General features: G+C 35.5%; 2 protein-coding genes across 2 annotated transcripts; one reads left to right on the top strand and one right to left on the bottom strand.

The window, feature by feature from the left end:
* The first annotated feature begins 13,012 nt into the window (after positions 1-13,012).
* Positions 13,013-16,448, top strand: LOC145104345 (U-box domain-containing protein 44-like). Its single transcript, XM_079041608.1, has 3 exons — positions 13,013-14,364; positions 14,443-14,743; positions 14,853-16,448. The coding sequence occupies exons 1-3, from the start codon at positions 13,618-13,620 to the stop codon at positions 16,292-16,294; spliced, it is 2,490 nt and encodes an 829-aa protein (XP_078897734.1). The 5' UTR covers positions 13,013-13,617; the 3' UTR covers positions 16,295-16,448.
* A 1,958-nt stretch (positions 16,449-18,406) lies between these two features.
* On the bottom strand, positions 18,407-20,505 carry LOC145104346 (uncharacterized). The gene is made up of 6 exons (XM_079041610.1): positions 20,231-20,505; positions 19,808-19,880; positions 19,628-19,721; positions 19,410-19,547; positions 19,245-19,302; positions 18,407-19,133 (listed from the first exon to the last, which is right to left on the bottom strand). Exons 1-6 carry the CDS (start codon positions 20,261-20,263, stop codon positions 18,642-18,644), a joined length of 888 nt encoding a protein of 295 aa, XP_078897736.1. The 5' UTR covers positions 20,264-20,505; the 3' UTR covers positions 18,407-18,641.
* Positions 20,506-21,930: the final 1,425 nt, after the last annotated feature.

The following is a 21,930-nucleotide window of genomic DNA, read 5'->3' on the forward strand; positions in this document are numbered from 1 at the left end:
ATAGTTGCTAGTTGGACTAGAGATGACTGTGTTAGAAGTTCTGATTGAGTTAACTTCTGACTGAAACTTACTGTTTAATTTTGGATCTGACTAACTGTACAAAATGATTATATTACCCTCAAACAATATTTAAACAACACTACAAGAAAGTACTTCGTTTTTGTTCATCAATCTAATAATATATCCAAACATTTTATCCAAAACAACACTTTATTGAACAACAAATATAATCTACTCCTAAACTACTCATTATTCACCTATGTCTCAGACGGGACTTGAACCTTCAAACTCAAATAGGGAGACAACACCTAATATCATTGGGCTAAATGTCCTTTGGTATCAACACTTAACAAAAGCATTAATGACTTCAAATCTTTAATCAAAAACCACTTGATATTATTCTTAAATGCATACTCATTTGAATACAATAAAAAACATAGAATCTCATCCTAAACCACCCACAAATTACAACTTTAACCCATTCTAGGATCATCACTTCACATTCGAGAAAAAACTATAATGTCCCATGAAATCATATGGAACAAAAACAAAAAATAAAAACTTGGCTATGACACAAGAAGGGCTTCAACTTTTTTAATCAAGTCCTCTTCATTCTTTAAACTCAGACTATTATTCGCTTCATCATAAAGATCATGCTTCCATATTCCTTCCTTTCACTTCCTTCTAATGGCTTTGAACCTTGTGTTTTTGGTTTATCATGAATTAACTACAAAGAATGTCATTATCTCAAACAAAAGAACTATATAATTGAACCATATAAAGTTTTTGATCAATCTATAATGTAATAGCAAAGAAAGGATGAAGTTCGAATTTTTGCAACTGATGAAGTTTCGATTTTTGCATCCAATCTGATTTCAATTTCAGAAAAAAAAATAGAAACCAACCTCACTATTCCATCAGATCCCACAAACAGGTTTAAAAGGAAGATCAATAGCATCAAGAGCAGTATCATCCAACTTCCTACAATCATTACTCGTGATATTATAACGGTTAACAACGCATCTGAAACAACCATCAGTCAATCTATAAACCCTATACCTAACAACTCCACAAGAAACCAACTCAAAAACTCAAATGATGAAGATGAATTGAGCCCAACTTTATAAAAATCGATTGTAGAGCAGGGCTTGGATAAGAGCAATAATCCAAAATTAAAGAACACCAAGAGGGTGAATCAGATCAACAATCCAAAATTAAAGAACAATGACATATTGATTGAGAGATGGAGAGACATATCAGAGGATATGGGGAAAGAGGAGGAAGCAATGTTGTGAGATCCCCATTTTCACGGCTATTTTAAAACTTTTTGTTTACGCTTATTTAATACTTTTGTTATTGCAGAATTGGTCCCAAAATATCCTTGACATGATATAATATCAAAATCAAGGCATTTCAGAAGATTCTATATTTTAAAACCATGGGATGTCATAACCGATACAAGAAACATAATCATAAACGGATACTTACAATATCTCAATATACTAATGGTCTACATCTTCTTGAATCTCTCAGCAGACACATACATCATTATCCAAGTATCTGTGATACAAATAAACTAAGTGAGTCAGGTTGGGAAACCTGGTGAGTACATAGGGTTTTTCAACCCACAATATTATAATATTTAATTATATATTTTTCAGCAAACAAATAACCTAGTTACACATTCCCGTTATCCTCACTTCCTAATCTTTAAATAATGATCTCGAAGGATCTTTCCTAAAGGACCTTTATCAGCCAACACCTATATTTCTTAGATGATTAGGCACGACAGTACATTAGTACTTCAGACAAACACGGAAGGCACGACATTACGATAGTACTTTGGATAAGCATGTCAGTACAATAGTACTTTGGATAGACACGACAGACACGACTTATTATTTTGCACATTTCTTACTAACCTATCACAGCCACTATCTCACACGGATCGATCACTGCCTCTCATTTATTATTTCACACGACCCATTACTACCCAATATTATTATTAAGTATGATAAACTATAGATAGTTAAACCAAGTAATAACTATATCATGTTGCGCATATATATTAAACACAACAAGACAACACACATATCATTTAAGCAATTAGAATACTTGTATTTATGTGTAAGTTGAAATTAACTATGCACTCACCTGACAAAAGTAGGTGACTCGGGGTTAGGGCAGCACTTCGCCTTAACACTTCTCAAAGACCTAAATGTATAAAGCACTAAGTCTTAGTCTAGTTTCATAATCCTAACGACTATTTAATGATAGTCTAGATTCCTCAAAATCCAAATGTCTACATCAAGTCTATCAAGTAAAGATAACCAGGTAGGATCATATCGGAGGTAGGGTCCGTTTGCTATACAGAGTATACTGTTTGAAAATCTCATTTTAAACACCTCACTAAATCCAACCTAGACATCACTCTCGTAAGTAGATCAATCAGTATAATAACTTGGAATCACTGATAAATATTGATTATAGGTCCATAATAACGATTATGACTATAATTAAAAGTTACACTTAAAATAAATAAGTGTGGCTTGACTTACAGAGTAATCTAACGAAAACCGGGAATTATGCGGGCATAACTCTGACCCTGGAGATTCTACTAGATATCTACTACTAGCCGGGCACTTCAAGTATCGCAGTGCTTAGCTGGGATGTTAGAAAACTTAAGGAAAATGTGCTACATGAAGGAGAACTGAGATATAGAGGCTGTCAGGGTGAGATATGAGGAGCATATACGGAGGGTTATTTTAGGGGAAAAAATTTATTTGCACGCCGCACATTTGGTTAGACCTGGTGATGTGGCGATTCCTGAGTGGTGACACGTGTCGCAATTTGGGTGGGGTTTCAGATGTGCGCCGTGCATCTTGTCTGTGCTTGCGGCTGCGCGTGGAAATTTCTGATTTCTTATAAAACTCATATCTTCTTCATACGAGCTCCATTTTTGACGGGTTTTATATCCACACATATCTATCGACGAGATCTACAACTTTCATTTAGACTACATTGACTAATTTTGACTTTATTTTTAAAGTTGTATTTTTAACATGCTTAGACTGTTAAAAATTCATAACTTTATCGTATGATATCCGTTGTCGATTGTCTTTATATCGACGGATAGATATTGACGAGATCTTCAACTCCCGTTTAGATTGTTTTTCCTAACAATCGACCGATTTTAATTTCGGTTTCTGAGCCGTATACTGCTGCACTGAAATATTAGAAAAATCATAACTTTCTCTCACAGAGTCAGATTCTTTATATGCACGTTCTCGGTTTTACGACTAATATGAATTTTGTTTAGATCACTCAGGCTAATAATTAATCTTTCAAAAATCCACCTTTTACGATACAACAGAGTCGTATCGGTTTTACGACTAATATGAATTTTGTTTAGATCACTCAGGCTAATAATTAATCTATCAAAAATCCACCTTTTACGATACACAGAGTCATATCAGTTTAATCGCAAGAATTCGAAGAAGCATAACTTCTTCATATAAAGTCGGATTCAAGCGTTTTTTATATGTGTGGAATTCTTGTCACATATACATAACTTTTGTTAAGATTATTTATCCTAAATATTCTTTTATCTAAAAAGTCATTTTTAACACTTATAATGACTAGCCCGTATTTGCGGGTGTTACAAACGTCGGTGGGTACAATGGCGCTGGATGGGGGTGACAAAGGAATCAGTCATAGGAGGCAAGAGTGGTGTTGATATCTATTTTCCTATGCAAATATCGGAGGTGGAGAAAGTGAAGGAACGTATGAGAACTGAGAAGAAGAATGGCAAATAAGAGAACAAGTCCTTTTTGTTTCAGTCAGTGAGTTTTTTTGAGTGACCGGGTAAGATCTTCAGGACCGAGTAAGATGCATGATAACAGGGTATCGAACGTACTAAACAGACCGAGTCTGCCAAAAACACTTGACTGGACTGGGTCAACTATAAAAATCGGTGAAAAGGGGGGGCCACAACCAAAATTTTATTTTTTTGGGCCTAATATGCATAAAATTAAAGTAGAGGAGCTATTTCGAACCAAAAAATCAATTTTAAATAATTCAACAATGACAGTCTTTCCAAAATCTTAACCTCACTCTAAATGACCAGCTCATCTCCATCCGATTTTGATCTCAATTTTACTTCACTATACACAGATCAGATACATACAAACAATTAAAAAAGTATGAACACCAAATCTTCAAAAATCTACACCTTCTGAAAAGTTACAAGTACAAGCTATGCAACATAAATACCAGTTAAACAAAATACTCTGAAACTTAAAGCTTCATCGGTCGATGAAAATTATTTAAACAAACAAATCAACTGTAAATAAAGCTTCATACTTGATTTATAATACCTTTGAGAATTGCGTGTACAAATTGGTCCTTTAAGGGTTTTCATTTGTAAAAATAATCTAAAGTTTTCATATTTACCATGATTGTGTCTATAAAAAAAATAAGGAACAAACGATTCAACAATGTATAAAAACAATAACAAATAACAAAAATCTGCAATTACAGAATAACTCATTTAACAGTATTCAAAAAATTGAAAATTGAAATCAGAAGTGAAAACAATACCTAACATAAAATCTGTAACAAATTAAAATTTACAAGCTAACAATCAACATTGAATTGATTCCTAAATCACAAAAAGTCAACAAGTGAACAAACACAGGAGCATATTCGGCAGTCCTAATTCCTTACATACACTCCTAATTTCTAATCCCAATTCCCAAATCAGAAATCGCAACAGGAGAACCGGAGAAGAAAGAAGTCAAGAACGAACCTTACATACACTCTTATTTCCTAATCCCGGATTCCCAAATCAGAAATCACAAGAGGAGAACTGGAGAAGAAAGAACGAATACCTGATTTTCGGTGAGTGCTGGCTGCTGTGCTGGATCAGTGAATGGCGATTGGCGAGACCGGAGAGTCGGAGACAGCGAGTCGCGATACAGCAAGCATCCAGACTCCAGCGAGGCACCAACGATGATGGTCGATGGGGACAGTCGGACCTCGAACATAACTCAGGAACTGGGTCGATTTCACTTATTGTCGCTTCAGTCTTTTGTTTGGAAATTGGACTATGGAGAAATCGGGAGGGACCACAGCCCAATTGTGAAATTAACAGGCCTATAATAAAAATTTTGGAGTAATTTTTGCTAGTTCTAACGCAAATATCAGGGGGGGGGGGCACATCCTCTCCTGGCCCTACTAATACTCCGCCCCTGGTGGTCTAGGTGGCCACGACCGTGGCTCGTGCACACTAGCTTGGACCTTCGTGGTTCGTCGTGCTCCTGACCTATCATGTCCGCTGTTAGGGCCAAGATCTTCAACCCTATTTAGGATCCTGGATCTTCAAGAACTTTCAAGATCCCGAACGGATCTCAAGATCCTGACCATTATTATTATTATTATTATTATTATTATTATTATTATTTCCTAACGTTTCTAACGAATATATTTCTAGTCTTTTTCTCACATGTGCAGAATTAGTCAACATAAGATTCATTCTCAACAAAGAAATGTTTCAATCAGGCAAAAGACCCGGGAATACCAAGTCAAACCAACGTGTTCATTTTTTATTTGAGAGGATCCCAAAAATATCGAACTTATTGTTACTTAGACTAGACTATAAATACACATGTATTTCGCACACTACACACATCTAGACTCACTGCAATACTTGTACTCGTTTACTTACTTTCATTTCTGTAATCAATCTTTCAATTAATACAAATTAACAAGGCAGGTGATCATTATCACCTCCCAAGGTTTTGTGCCGGAGATCCTAGCAAGGATCAAGGGTTTTTTCTTGTAAATCACTTGGTAATCTTGTTCTAATTTCGATAATCACTTTACCTACAACACCACGACCTCTCATTCAATTTGGTTGATATTCATTCAAGTGATTTTTGACCAAAACAATTTAACGCCCATCATGGGACTGTGGTGTTTACAATCCTCGAAAATCATGTAATGTCCCAAAAATACCGAGTAAAATTTTCATTGTTAAATAAATCAAAACCATTCATTCATTAATCCAAAAGACGAATAAAGTAAAAGTATTCTCAAAAATCATCAAAGTAAAATCATAAACAATTATTGCGGAATAAATCTCCAAGGATTGCAGTGCGATCAAGTCGGACTCTTCCTTTTGAAACTAGAAGTACTTGAAAATGTTTAAACCACAAAACCGTAAGCACAAAGTTTAGTGAGTTTCCCCAAAACACCACATACAACATATATATAACAACGCGTAACTGTCTCGAGTCCGTATCAATCCTGAGTCCATAATGACTCCATATAACAACATATAGTTGTGTCGGGTCCGTAACAACCCCCGGGTCCGAATCAACCCTGAGTCCATAATGACTCCATATAACAACATGTAGCGATGTTGAGTCCGTAACAACCCCCGTGTCTATTTCATCACACATACATAAGCATACATGCATATCAACATGAGTCACAAAGACAACAAGCACATACAGGCATATCAACAAGTTTCACAAAGACAAATATCATCCTACAAACATAATCCAGTGGGCCGGCATTGGTGCCTTCGACCCACGAGTACAGTGAAGAGACTCACCTGAACTACTCAACAGAAGCCCAACAACTACCTCAACATCAGAACAACCACGCCAAGCTTCCTAAATCCAAACCGAAACCAACCCTTAGACAAATACTCAATTCTATCCAAGTTTGACCAAAAGTCAACGGTCAAAGATAAGGTCAAAATTGCCAACACCAGCCCTCCACGTCGTGGGCACTAAATGTCAAAACAGACGCCGATTCCCCAATCACCACGTCGTGGCAGCTAAAGGCCACGTCGTAGGGGCTGGTTTGAGCAACTCAGACGAGCTTAATCCATTTCCTTCCGATTTCAACAGCTCCAAAGCTCAGATCTGATTCTTTCCAAAGTCTTAATGGATAAAGTTTCTAACTTTATCCATTAGGAAGGTCCAAACCACCAAGATCTAGACTTTAAGTCTCAAAAGGACCCAAAGATGCATCCTTCCCAACTCACTACAAATAAAATTACATTTACTGGAACAAGTTTTTAGTGGCAATATGTTTTTGTGCCACTATAGTATTAGCTTTAGTGGCACATATTTTGTATGACACTACAAAATTTTCGGTTCCCACCTATCTTGAACCTATGTATATGTTCTTGGGTGTTTATGAGAGAGAGAGAGAGAGAGAGAGAGAGAGAGAGAGAGAAAGAAAGGGAGAGAGAGAGAGATGTATTTTTTTCCTTTTAAGTATAAAAGTATTTAAATAAATTAAAAAAACTGAAAAAGAAAAAACCAAATGGCAAAATCGTCATTTCAAAAAAGTTTAAAGTAAATCGGACCAAAGTGGCAAGAAAATGAAAACTTTTGAACCATGAGTGCTATTTCAAACATTTTTAGCCCGAAGTGGCAATTTCCATCCAACATGACCATTCTTGCAATTTTGTCTTTAGGCAAATAAGTTAAAATGTCATTAGAGAACACTGATCAAGGGAACTTTTTTTTATAGTTTATTATTATTATTTGTTTTTTGTTGACCATTTAAAACCATTAAAACATAGAAATGATATACTTATTTTTATTGACAATTCGATATATATTGAATGGTAAGATATACTTTTATGGTTAATACATCTAACCCCTTTGTTTAATCATATTCCATTTTGCACATTTAGTTATATTTTACGGGGTGCAAACGAGCTGAGCCGAGCCCGAGCCTGACCAGGCTCGGCTCGGGCTCGTTTAATTTATATGAAGCTCGAGCTCGAGCTCGGCTCGATTCGAGCTTTCTTGTATTGAGCTCGACTCGAGCTCGTAAAGAATTATACAAGCTCGGCTCCGGCTCGGGCTCGACTCTTTATTTATCTGACGTGCCTAAATAAGCTTAAGCTCGACTCGAGCTCGTTAAGAAGCTCGTTTACCAATACCCTAAATCCATAATTCCTGTAATATGTATTTATTTTAATATATATAAATAATAATAAATTATATTATATAAAGGCTCGTTTAGGCTCGCGAGCCTAATCGAGCTTAATGACATAGGCTCGAGCTCGAGCTCGTATAATAAACGAGCTTAATATTAAGCTCGAGCTCGGCTCGGGCTCGTTTAAAATCGGTTTCGAGTCGAGCTTTTAACGATCCGATCCCGAGTAGCTCGCGAGTAGCTTAACTCGTTTGCACCCCTATATTTTAGTTTTAAATATTTGTTATTTCACTACTAATTAATTATTTCTAGTAAATATTTAATGACAACTTATTTGTGAAAATGTTCCCTGACGTATTTCTCGTATTTTATGTATATAAAATAAAAACTTGACATTTTGTATTTATATTTTTGTTTGTTTTTGACATTTTAGATAGACAAAACTGCAAAAATGTTCCCTGGCGTATGACGAAAATTGCCACTTTAGTCCAAAAAGGTTTGGACTAAAACCCTCGCCAACATGCTCTTTGTTTCTTCTACAAAGGAGGGTTTGCTTCGAGCTAGGGTTTGCTGAGGAAGATGGCGTTGGACCTCCCTTTCACAAATCGGAGGCATCAAAACTCCCAAGGGTTTTCAACACCACTTGCATCAAAGATCAAGTCAGAGGAGAAGACGAAGGGCAGCATGCAGTTATAGGTTTTTTTCGGTGATTTTTCCCTTCCAGATCTTGAAACCAACAAGGAACTCCGAAGCTGTAACATGATCAACGAGGTTTCTGTCGGTTGTAGCTCAACGTCTTTGTCGGAGGAGCGAAGGTTTCCGATTCAGAGTCTTTGTTGTTTGTAGATGACCAAATACACAAAACCCTAGCTCTTTAAATATCAATTTGTCTTCCTGATCGAAGGTTAGCAGTAGCAGAGAAAATGGGGGTTGAAGATGAAAACCCTAATCGGAGTGTTCATGGGGTTTGAATTGTGGTGGTAGTATTTTGACATGTGTTGGTGGTAGAAAGGCAGTGGTGGTGACATTAAAAGGAGGCAGTGAAATGGGTGGCACTGGCGACATTCAGATCGGATGTGTTCTGATCAGTGATGGCGGGCTTTCAGAAGCATTCATGAAGTGGTGTAATGACGGTTGTTACCGAAAAATTGATGTTGGTGGTGGTGTTGAACTGGTGGCAGGTGATGGTGGTGGTGGTCTGAAAAATTAGGCTTGAATTCATTAGATTTTTTTTTTCATACTCTCTTGTTCTTAGCTCGTGGGGGGTGTTGACATGTGATGGTGGTGGTGGTCCAATGGTAGTCTACTGGTGTTCCAATGGTAGTCCGATGACTGCTCCGGAGTGTTCCCAGATCTCTAGCGACTTGCTTCAGTGAAGTAAAGAGATTAAGTGGAAGAGGGTATAAATTATGGGGGTAGTGGCGGGGTGATTTCTTTTGTCTTTATATATATATATATATATATATATATATATATATATATATATATATATATATATATATATAGAAAAATGACAAAGTAATTAAAAAAAGGAAGGGGGGGGGGTGGAAAACACCAAGGGCAAATTTGTCTTTATAAAAAGTTTGAAAATTTTGGACCAAACTCGCAACAAAATCAAACTTTTGGACCACTGATGCTAGTCCAAACCATTTTGGATCAAAGTGATAATTTTTTACATAATGTATGTTTAAAAACGACTAATTAAATAAATAAGTTTATAGAACATTTTTGATAGATGAAGATATATTAGTTATTTTATTTAAAAAATCTATTGGAATAATGTATGTTTAAAAATGATTAATTAAATAAATGAGTTTATAGAACATTTTTGATAGTTTTTTTTTGGGAAAGGCGAGAAAATTTTATAAAAAACAGACTAGCAAGATGCTAAACAAAATTACATATTACAAGCCAAACGAAGAGAAAAACACAACACTAAACTATGTCTTTTAGCTCTATATTTCATCTAGTTAAACACCAAGACTTGAATGTCATCCATAACTTTTTATGGAGTGCACTTTGAATTTATGAAAATAAATGCATTTTTTGCATTCCAAACGCTCCATAACATGGTAAAAATAAAAGCTAATATGAGCTTCAAGAACTGTTTATTCCCACAAGCCTCTTTAAGCAACCTCTTTAGCTACACCAAACTACTTGAAGCAAGCCGTAAAGGCACCACTCCACGAAACAAGTCAATTCCAAATCTCACGAGTAAACGAGTTGTTGAAGAACACATGATCAATGTTCTCTGTAACGTCCGTAGATCCGGGCTAGTCAATTTAGAGATAATAGGGGTCGAAAATGACTTTTTGACAAAAGATTATTTAGAATAAATAATCTTAACCAAGTTGTAGAATACGTCTCAAAGGTTCCGTACATATAAAGAACGTTGAAATCCGAGTTATAACGAAGAAGTTATGGTCCGTCGAAGTTTTACGGCAAAACCGGCACGACATTGGGAGACGTAAATAGTGAATTTACGATGGAGGACTTTTTAGCCTTATAAATCTAAACAAAAGTTGTAGTATACGTTAAACCGAGAACATACAAAAAAGAACGCCCAAATCTGACTTCGTATGAGGAAGTTATGAATTTTCTAAGATTTGGCTTAGCAGTGCACAGCCCGAAACTCGAATTTTAGATCGAGCGGTTTTTGGCCTACGCGAACTAAATGAGAATTGAAGATCTCATTAATAGGAACTTAACGGTAAAAAGACAGACGAAAACTGAGTCCGTATGTAGAAGTTATGAATTTTACGCGAACATTTAACAGTATAATCTCCTCGTACTGTTAAATTTATGATCGGTCGAGAATTAGCCGACGAAGTCAAAATGAAAGTTGTAGATCTTATTTTTATCTACGCATGGATATAAAGAACGTCAAAAATGGAGGTCGTATGTGAAAGTTACGGATTTTAGAAGTCGGAAGTGTGCTGTGCGAAAATGGGTGATGTGGCACAATCTTGGCCATTGCTTTCTCCCCAAGGCAAGCCACCAGAAGGTGACATGTGGCATGGACTCGACGAGTAGGAGGACCTACTCGACGAGTAGAGCTGTTTTCCAGCCTATAAATAGAGGTGCCGGGTTCCCTCATTCTTCACACCATCCCAACTTCACTTTCTCTCTCTATACTCTCTCTCTAGCCCCCAAAAAGCCTAGGGAACCTCCCTAGCACCCGAAGGAAGCCCCGAGGCTCCCGGAGTCCCGATAAAATAGCCTTTCGGCTCGGGAACGCTGCTCCGGCAGAGCCCGGTTTTCGAGAAAACCCGCTGTAAGTGAGCTACGCCTACGCTATTTTTAATATAGCTTTTAATTAATTATAGTAACGTTATTAGGACCTTATAATAATTATTTGGGCTATTATTATGAGTTATATAAGAGTGTTGCTTAACGCTTATATAATAGTAATAATAGCTAGAGTATTAATTAGTCGTGGTTAACGTTAGACTAAACCCTAGTGGTATTGATACTAGGTTTTGTCAAGAGAAAATTGTTTTGAGATAATGAAGTGTCGTCCGAGTACCGAGTCACCACCTTACCAGGTGAGTGCATAGTTACTTTCAGCTTACACATAGATATGAAGTATTTTATATAAATTACGTGTTGTGTGTGTATATTATCTGTATACTTGTTATCTATGCTGGATGAACGATTTTATACATGTTTTAAATGATTTAAACTGTATATGTATTTTATATCTACAAAATGTGTTGGGTAAAACATGGGTAGATGAATAGTTGTTGTGGACAAAATAAAATAATGAGAGGCCTCGTTATAGATGTTATTGATGATCCAGTCATCTAGCGGAGTATAGATGACGACCACGAACTATTCTAGACAGTCCAGTGGAACGCTAGCAAGCTCGCAACCTGTAGGTGTTTATTTGAACTGTGTGTTTATTTGAACTGTGTGCTCACCGGGTGTACTTCATCCCCCTCATGGTTGCCTTAAGAACATTTATTGCTGAGGAATCCCCTTAGCATTAGTGTCCATCCCGATGTTGATCCTTAGTCTAGGTCCCTTATGATAGGTGTTTTAGGGACGTAATGTGAGGATAACGGGAACGGGTAATCGGGTTATTGTTGGTAGATGAAATTAATAAACTTATTTATTGTGGGTTGAAAATCCTATGTGCTTACCAGGCTCCCAAGCCTGACCCACTCAATTTCTTGTATTACAGGTAGTGGCGCATGAGCATAGATGTGATGTCTTGGATGAGAGATTAAGGGATTTTAGGCATGTAAATACGGAATAATGTAGTAAGGCCTATGTTGTATTGTTTATGCTTATGATCTGTATCGAACATGACATCCCGAGTTTTTTTTAATGAAGTACATTTCTTCGGAAATGCTTTGATAACGTATTTATCATGTTTTTCTGGGAACAAATTCCGCAACATTTTTATTAAAAGAGGTACTCTGATTTTTATAAAGCATAAACAAAATCGGTCTTTTCTGGTCGTGAAAAATGGGGATGTCACATTCTCCTCCTCCAAATTGTCGAAGGAACATAAACTAGAGAAGGCATACAAACCTTTCATAGTAAGATTCGATGCGAGAGGAATTCGATTTTTGAAAAGCCTCCATGAAAAACAAGAAACTTTTAAAGGAACCCAATTGCACTTAGGAAAAGCTATCAATACAAGAATCGTTCCCTGTTCCAATCATACTAGAATATAAATTTTAGGGAAGAACTCCTTAAGTGTAACTTTTCTCTCTATTTATCTTTCCAAAAGAAAGTATGATCACAACTATGCACCACTCTCTCAAAAAGATCATCAAGACATATATCATTATCAAGTAATTCATTCTTACTAGATGCAATATTAAGCCAAGTAGCATAGTTGAACCATTGTAATACTCTTAAAGAAAATACTAACAGTTGGATTATTTTAAAAAAATAACATTTTTTACCGGGTGAAATCGAGTGAAAAGACAAAAACCAAAAATTAGATCCATCTTTTAGTTTAAATTGTAACTTCTTTTAGATTTTATCCAAATTATACTAAAAAGTATTATATTTTTATAAGCTATTGCCTATTGGAAAAATCAAACAGGCGATGATTGCAAGTTCACGAGTACCAACAATGGTAATGGTGTTGAGTCCAATCCATTGTTAGTTGTTACCAACCCCAGCACGATTTAAATACTCCCGGCCATCGGCATCAGCCGCCGTCCCCTCCATTTTCATACGCCAGTTTGAAGGTTTTGTTTTTTCTCATTTGTCTTTCCCTCGGCCCTCAGCCCTCAGGTCACGTCATTTGGAAGTTTCTCCTCATTCTTTCTTTATGGTTATACCTTTTTCTTTCATCTTCAACGTAACTAGTTGGAAAATGAACCCCGAAGACGAAGTCAACCTCCACGCATCTCCTTTTTCCTTCCTTCAATCATCTGTCAAACAACCAAACTTTGTATTTCACGTTTGGGAGACCCGACAAAACACCAACAATTCAAGATTTTTTTGGGTTCCAAGAATCATCGTTCGTTGCTCACCAACTGTTCGCCGAATTGTCTAAAAGAAATGGAACACTTTCTTGATTCCAATATTGGATAATTCCGATACAGTCATCTCTTATTCCAGGTCTTCTCTTCACTTTGTGTGTGTGTAAGCGTTCTTTACTTGTGATTGCTTTTCGTCAGCTGGTTTCTTCAAATGGAGGGTAAAAGCCTCTCTGTTATTGTTCCCGACGCTGATGAGGCAAGTAGCAGTGTAACAAAAGATTCCGAAACTCTATCAGAACTCTCTCACTCTACACGTAAATTAGGTGTAATTCTCAGTGAATTTAAGGAAAACAAGATCATGGAGACTTCTCCCATTAGAAAAGCTGTTGACTCTCTTGAAACAGAGCTACAAAGGGCTAAGGCTTTGGTTGCAAGTCCCCTTTATTCATCTTCACCAAACAAGCGAATTGAAGAGATCACAGAAAATCTTGGCAGGTCAATAGGCCTTGTTCTGTTTGCTAGTCATGATGTTTCATTGACTGGTAAAGAAAAACTTGAAACTTTAAGGAGAGAGATGATGAGTGTTGCACAGTTCAGTGTTGCAAGTTCTGATAGTAAATCAGACTTTCTTGATGATGTTGAAACAGAAGAAAACGAGGAAGATGATGAAGAGGAGGAGAATGTTGTTGGAGAGATAGTTGAAGAGGAAAAAGTTGTTTCATGTTCTACTGTTGAAGATATCGTTTTGTACCTCAAGTGTGGAGATGATGAACAGCTAAAACTTGCACTTTTTGCCTTGGACACGTTGATAAAGGATCATAAAGCTACAAATGAATGGATTGATTCTGAAGAAATTGTCCCAATTCTTTTCAATAGGTTAACTTCAGCAAAACCGCTTAATCGCTTGAGTATCATTCAAAATCTGAGATCCCTTGTTGCACAAAATGATGGTATTAAGGTATGTTTCTTCTCTCTTTCACTTCTAGTGTGTGTGTGTGTGTGTAACTGTGTGTTTTACCAGTCAAATAACGTGCAGAGCAAGATGACAGAGGTAGAGTATTTGTCAGCACTGGTCAAATCTTTGACTCGTGAAGAGGAAGAACAGAAAGAAGCAGTAGGCTTGTTATCATCTCTTTCTGATGTTTCTGATGTGAGAAGAAGAATTGGAAGAATTCAAGGATGCATAGTTATGTTAGTTGCTATTTTCAATGGTGAAGATCAACAAGCTGCACAAGATGCAGGAAGATTGTTAGCTGCTTTATCAAGCAATACCCAAAATGCCCTTCATATGGCAGAAGCTGGTTACTTTAAGCCTTTAATAAAGTATTTAACAGAAGGTAACTTCATCAAAGATTCAAAGCCTTTTACTTGATGTATTATTTACTTATTTATTTCCAAGATTTCAAACCCATTAATAAAAATGATTAATTTGATAAATTCTTGCAGGATCTGACATGAGTAAAATTCTCATGGCAACTGCGATTTCAAGAATGGAACTTAGAGATCAAACCATGGCTTCAATTGGAGAAGATGGTGCAATTCCACCTTTAGTTAAAATGTTCAAAGAAGGAAAACTTGAATCAAAACTTTCATCTTTAAGTGCCTTACAAAACTTATCCACATTAAAAGAAAACACACGAAGATTAATAAATTCCGGAATTGTCCCTTCACTACTTCAACTCATGTTTTCTGTAACATCTGTTCTCATGACACTTCGCGAACCAGCTTCAGCCATTCTTGCAAGAATTGCAAAGTCAGACTCCATGTTAGTCAACCATGGAATTGCCCTTCAAATGTTCTCACTTTTGAATCTTTCAAGTCCCATTATCCAACACCACCTTCTAGAAGCTCTAAACAGCATTGCTTCTCATTCTACTGCTTCAAAAGTCAGAAGAAAAATGAAGGAAAACGGATCAATTCAACTTCTTTTACCTTTTCTTAATCAAACTAATCCCAAAACAAGAACAGGTGCCTTCAATTTGATTTACACTTTATCTAAAGAGTTATCCGATGAACTTACAGAACAATTAGGAGAAACTCATCTTCTAATCATTGTAAACATTCTATCATCTTCAACATCCGAATCCGAAAAAGCTACAGCTGCTGGAATCCTGAGTAATCTTCCTGTTAATGACAAAAAAGCTACAGAGATACTCAAAAAGGCTAACTTACTACCTGTTCTTGTGTCCATTTGTTCAAAGCAAACAACTTTATCATCCCATTTGTTTGAAAACATCGCGGGTATACTCATAAGATTTACAATCACATCTGATGTGAAATTACAACTTTACTCAGCTGAAAATAAAGTAATCCCAGTTCTGATAAAGCTCTTATCAGAAGGGTCGATAGTTTCCAAAAGCAGAGCTGCAATCTCACTAGCACAGTTATCAAGAAACAGTTTAAATCTGAGAAAGGCAAAAATGTCAAGATGGTTATGTGTTCCTCCATCTGTGGAATCCTTCTGTGAAGTTCATAATGGTTACTGTTTTGTGAAGAGCAGTTTTTGTTTAGTGAAAGCAGGTGGTGTTCCTTTATTGATACAAGTCTTGAAAGGTAATGAAAGGGAAGGTGATGAAAATGTACTTGATGCTTTATCGAATCTTTTGCAAGAAGAGATATGGGAAAATGGGTGTGGGTTTATTGAGAAATTGGGTGGGATTGAAGCTGTTATAAAAGTTATGGAATTGGGGAGTTTAAAAACGAAAGAAAAAGCAGTTTGGATTTTGGAGAGAGTTTTTAGGGTTGAAGAGTATAGAGTTAAGTATGGGGAATCTGCTCAAGTGGTGTTGATTGATGTTGCACAAAATGGAGATTTGCAGTTGAAACCAATAGTGGCAAAGTTGTTGGCTCAACTTGAACTCTTGCAAGTTCAATCTAGTTATTTTTGATTTTTGATTTTTGATTTTTGGAATATTTTGTTTTGTGAAAATCATTTTTTTGGTTTCTTGATTTTATATAAAAAGGATGTGTTACTTACTATATTGTATTGTACAAATATATGAAAATGAAAATTGTGTTGATTCAGAAGGTTTGGTAATAGAAAGATGTTGGATTTTTTGGAGCCTAATTTTCTATCGAATTATAGAAATATCTTTCAAATACAAAGCCTTTTTCACTGGTATAGATGGGTAAAATTTTGAAAGTTTAATGCCCTAATAAGAAAAAAAAAGTAAAGGTATAATGTTATAATTGGGTAGATTTTTAAAAGTACAGCGCTGTGATAATTGATAGGAAAAAATGAAAGTAGGATGTTATAATATACAAACAAATAAAGTACGTTGCTATTTCTTGCATTTAGCCTTGAAGTATATGACAAAGAACTGAAACAAGTATCCCACATGGATAAAAAAAAATAAGAAGTTTGAATGCCTTACAACTTAAAAGTCTTAATTTTTGTGCTAAAATAACTTGTATCTATATTCAAATTCAAAGATTCCTGTTTATTGTTTAAATATGTTGATGTTGAATTTGAATTTGTGTATCATTTTAATACAAGATACATCCAAAGCAAATGTTAGAAGTCAATATTTGAATTCAAATCCCTTGAACACTAGTTTAATTTGGATAAGATATAGAATGGCATACGAGAATCTTTTTGAAGTTGAATTTGATACTTATGCTTTCCATGACATAATAAAGCTTGATCTGATTGGACTAAAAAAGTCAAGCTACTTAAATCCGATGTCAACAAGTTGAACAACCTATCAGGCTATTACACCTGAATATTGTATAAGTCATTGATAATATAATATGTAAATGTCTTTCAAGTTCATAAAGCCAATTCAAACACATCATATATCATCTAGTCCTAACCCTAAGCATTAAACTGAAATATCAAAACAAGATAGTTCCCTGCAGTGTTACTTCTTGTTAAACTACATTCAATGCTTCGACAATCAAATCCACTAGAGTGTAGAAGGTTAAGGATGCTTAAACAGTTCACAAGAATCCTTGCAAAGTAATAGTAAGGCTTGTAGGGTTTAGAAATAGGTAAGTAGTGCATGAGTTTGAGGTTGGTATTTAATGGTGTTAGTGAGAGAAAAAGACAGTGTGAGTGCCTTCATATCCACACTAAAGCCACCACTTGGCAAGCTTTTTCCAGAGTAGTGGGATTGGAAAAAGGACTTCTTGTTTTTTGATAGTTGCAGTGGGGCACTTTCAGAGTTTAGTCAAGTAAGATGGGTTCCACCATTAGGACAGGTATGGTGTATAATGTGCCTATTCAAAAAGTGTGTCCATGAGCTTCCCTATGGTCGGTTGATTTTGTAGGCCCATGCTAAAAATAAAAATGGGCCCCTAAATATAATTTTATTCATATAAACAAAGATCATTGATAAGTAATTGTAATAAAATTAATCAAAACAAAAATATGTCACTAAACGTTTGAACCCACATCTACATCTGACATCCATGGAATTGTTGTGTACAAGTTGAAGTCTCGAGTTTGAAGATGACATTGTGGTATTTGACAATTGGAGTTGGCGGAGGATTTTGCAAAAAACAGGAACAAGGATTGCCTTATGACTCATTTAGGGCTTCATAAATAACACTCTATAAATGTGGAGTTTATGCGCACTATGTTGCTCCACTTCATCTGTGTCTCGTAATCTATAAAACTTGATATCTGGTTTAAATTTGGATGGTTCCCCTATTTAAAAGGAGAATGTTATTGTGCAAAAAAATAACATTGATGACCAAATTGGGACAAAACACATAGTTCCTTGTGCTACAATGTTGTTTTCCCAAGCTGTTGCTACAGATCCAAGGTAATCACAAGACTGCATTTGAGATAAATGACACAGCTAACAGTTACAAGACGCATCATGGGAGCTCACTTGCATGTAAAACATATCCAAGACCACACTGTTTTAGTAAAGAATCTGAAATTTACATTTGCTTGAATATGTAATGTGATGTGAGTTATATTCAAAAACTCTTCATCTTTTTCTTTCTGATTCCACAAGATCTTCGATAAATCAATCTACTAATAACACAGAAAGTTGTTGACAGATTTACCATTTCATATCTGAATGCTTCAAGCAATCAATCATTCATATAATACTTACTACCTACTAGCTACAAGCTACATGGGTACTGTAAGGGCCTTCTGATCCAAAATACAACAATGGATAAATGCCCTTTCAATACACCAACATGGATAAAAAAAAACAAACAGAGAATTAAGTGTAAACATTTATATATAATAAACATATGTAAATTTTGGTATTCTACCAGTTATTCTTCATCATAGTCTTCATCTTCCTCATCCAACCTTGAGTTAATTTGTCCTAGATTTCCAGTGTCAATCACCATCCTGTCCATTTCTGAAAGCGACCCCCCAAGATAATCTTCGTTTTTAACTTCAACCGCCTCTGAACCACCATCTCCACCACCACCACCAGCAGGAACTGAATCTGGCGGTGGTGGTGGCTGCTGCAGCTGTGGCGGTGGTGGTGCTCCTCCGTCTAACCCATCGGATGCTTTCTCCATGTTCTCATCAACCCCAGCATTCAAATCAAAGTCCCGACCACCATCACTGATCGCGGTGGCAGTAGCGGTGGCGGCGGCGGTGGTGGTGGAGGTTGGTGGAATCAATGGCGTGCAGGATTCGAGTTCAATATCTGTTTGGGGAGCCTCTCTATCTGCTGAGCTTCTCCCCCGGCCCCTGCCCCTTCCTCTACCCCGCCCTCTGCCCCTACCATTGCTGCCCGTTTGCCTTGCTTCATTCTAAAACAAAATGAGTGAAACATTTCAAATTAAATATTAAATAAATAGATACGAAAAGGGTATATACAATTACAAATTATGGAAAAAAGAAGAAGGGAGTTTTAGTTTTACCATCCTGTTTCTTTTCAACTCTTCATCACTTTCATTTGTTTCATCAGCAGCAATTTTCCTATGAAAAGAAAAACAAAATAAAAATGAATTTCACATTTTTTCATTTTTCATTTTTCATTGGCATTGAATAAATAATCTTAAAATGGATTTACGAAAGTAACTTACTTCCTCTTTACCATGGTACGATCATCACCAGAACCAACAGCACCACCAGCAGCAGCATCAGAATGGCCATAGTCAGGGACCTTGCTCACAACTTCCCTCAGAAAATCAAATACATTGTAGCTTTGTACACAGTGCTTTCTGAACTCAACAAATCCATGTGTTTTTAACAAGGTAATTTAACAGAAAACTGAATTTTAAGAAATGGAAGGAGGACTTACAAATGCAGTGAATTAACAGTTTTTGCACCTCTGCGTAGAGTTATATCATATGTTCTATCACAAAGATCTTGCAGAAACAATTCCAAAGCTTTGGCTGGATAAATAATATTACAAAACAATAACAAAGTAAGAAGCAAGAACAAAGTGTGTGGTTAATAAAAGGTGATACTAGAAACTTACAAACTAAAACTGGAACAGCCATGGCGATTTTTCCAACATCTTCATCAGCTTGCATTATCTTTTTGATCCGAGCCTGCATATAATTACTCCAAGGTATCAGATTACATCCTGCAGATACTTAAACAAACCAATTGATTTTCAGATGTTAATTTACACCAACAACAATATTCCCTTTGTGCTAGGTCATTTTTTTTTCTAAAGAAGGCTGTGAATCCATATTAATTTGAAGTTAAAAACGTGTCAAAAGCAACAATTATGATTAGGATATCAGTAATCCTAAAGCGAAGTAAAGATCTAAGATCTTCCATAGGAATAAGCTACGATTATAGCATCTTCAATACCACACATACTACAAACACCGGACACCGAAAGCGTATGCTTATCATGTGTAATTGCATAAAACCTGGAAAGAGGAAAACTTACAGCAGGGAAACGCGTATCGAGCTTCTTCTTCATGGCGTTGATACACCAACAAACACAAATTGAACAATTAATTTAAGAGGAGATTCAACAAAGAGCGCGTGAGAGGAGATCTGATCTCTAAGAATCACAGTGGCCGAGAAGTCTCGGCGTTGCAGATCTGGTTCGTAGTTTGGATCAGATTCGAGTTACCACATCCAGTAATTTCACAGATCCGTAAAGGCTCGAGCTTGGAGAACATCAGAAAAAGGTTGAGAAAAGATACGAAATAAAAGAAAGAAAGAGATGATAATGTTTTTAATTATATTACTTTTTATTTTTATTTTAGAATTTATTTATATTTCTAAAAATAACTTTTGAACTATATGTTATAATTTTTTTTTTCATAACAAAAATTTGATTACGAGTTACCAACAAATTAATTTATTTATAAGTATATAATAAGCTAATTGATTAAGAGTTACCAACAAATTCATTTATTTTTAATTTTAAGTACCTAATAAGTCTATTTTTTTATTATATCTGTAGATATGTCTCTTGAAATATAAATTGACTTGATATATAATTTTTCTACATTCAATTTGTTTTTTTTTCATGTTAATTTAATTTTTTACTACTTACTAACTATTTATTAAAAGATTGATAATATGACAATTGTTTATTTATTTGTAAAATAGGCAAACATCAAGGTTGTCATGATCATAGTCATTAACTGAAGAATATATTAGGATCGGAAGATCTTATCAAAATGAATTAGTCTTCAAATTTGCTTGTAAGATCAATGTCATTTATAACTTGATGTTGGTTAAGACATTAATTGTGAAATCAACTTTAGCTTCTTTAACATTAATCATATATCCGTAGATGCAAACAACAACAATTACAAAGAAAACATCTTAAGCATAAAATAAAGAGGATCATCAAAGACACAAGATCACAAAGGAACTAACCCACATGTTGTACTATTGTGCCTAATTAATAAATGGATGAAGTTTTGATGCTTTATGAGGTTTCTTTTTATCTACAATGTTCAATTTTCAAGTTGAATGCACAAAATTTTAAGATTCGAAAATGAACAACTTTTTACGCATTACATGGTTTTGTTTTAGCAAAATGGTGAATTTATTAAGGTTTAGAAGACTAATGACTTGAATATAGAATAAAGACTAAAAAGATGGTGAATTTTGTGAATGAGATCATTTTATTTTCTTCTTCTTGGTTTATCCCAACTATTTTCTTAAAATATAAACTCATAGCGTGCCATAAACTTCTTAAGTGAATACAAATAGTCTTTGTTCATGATATTTTCGGTATTGAAATGATGACATGACATTTTTTTTGCTCGTGATGCTTAAATAGTTAAGTGGCACTTTAATCATCAATAAAGTGAAAATCTTTTTTTTTTCACAAAACATTTCAATCTTCTACTCTATCGATGCCAAGCTTTATAAATTCACCTACATTAATCAAATGGTTAAATGATTAAGTGTTTTATGGTGTTGTTGTGAAATGTTCGGTTGCATGGACCATAGACAACACATGAAGCGGGTTTATGAGTTGTCTTGATTTTTTAGGTAAAATGTGCATTCAATCGATACATTTAAGAGTTAAAATTAAATGTTTAATATTTTTTTTTGTTTATTTTCATGATTCATACAAAAGATTATAGTTTCTTCAAGTGGATTGACCCACCCTTTCCAGCT

Source organism: Lactuca virosa, chromosome 4 (assembly GCF_052849685.1).
Source record: "Lactuca virosa cultivar CGN04683 chromosome 4, Lactuca_virosa_CGN04683_v6, whole genome shotgun sequence".
Taxonomy (NCBI): domain Eukaryota; kingdom Viridiplantae; phylum Streptophyta; class Magnoliopsida; order Asterales; family Asteraceae; genus Lactuca; species Lactuca virosa.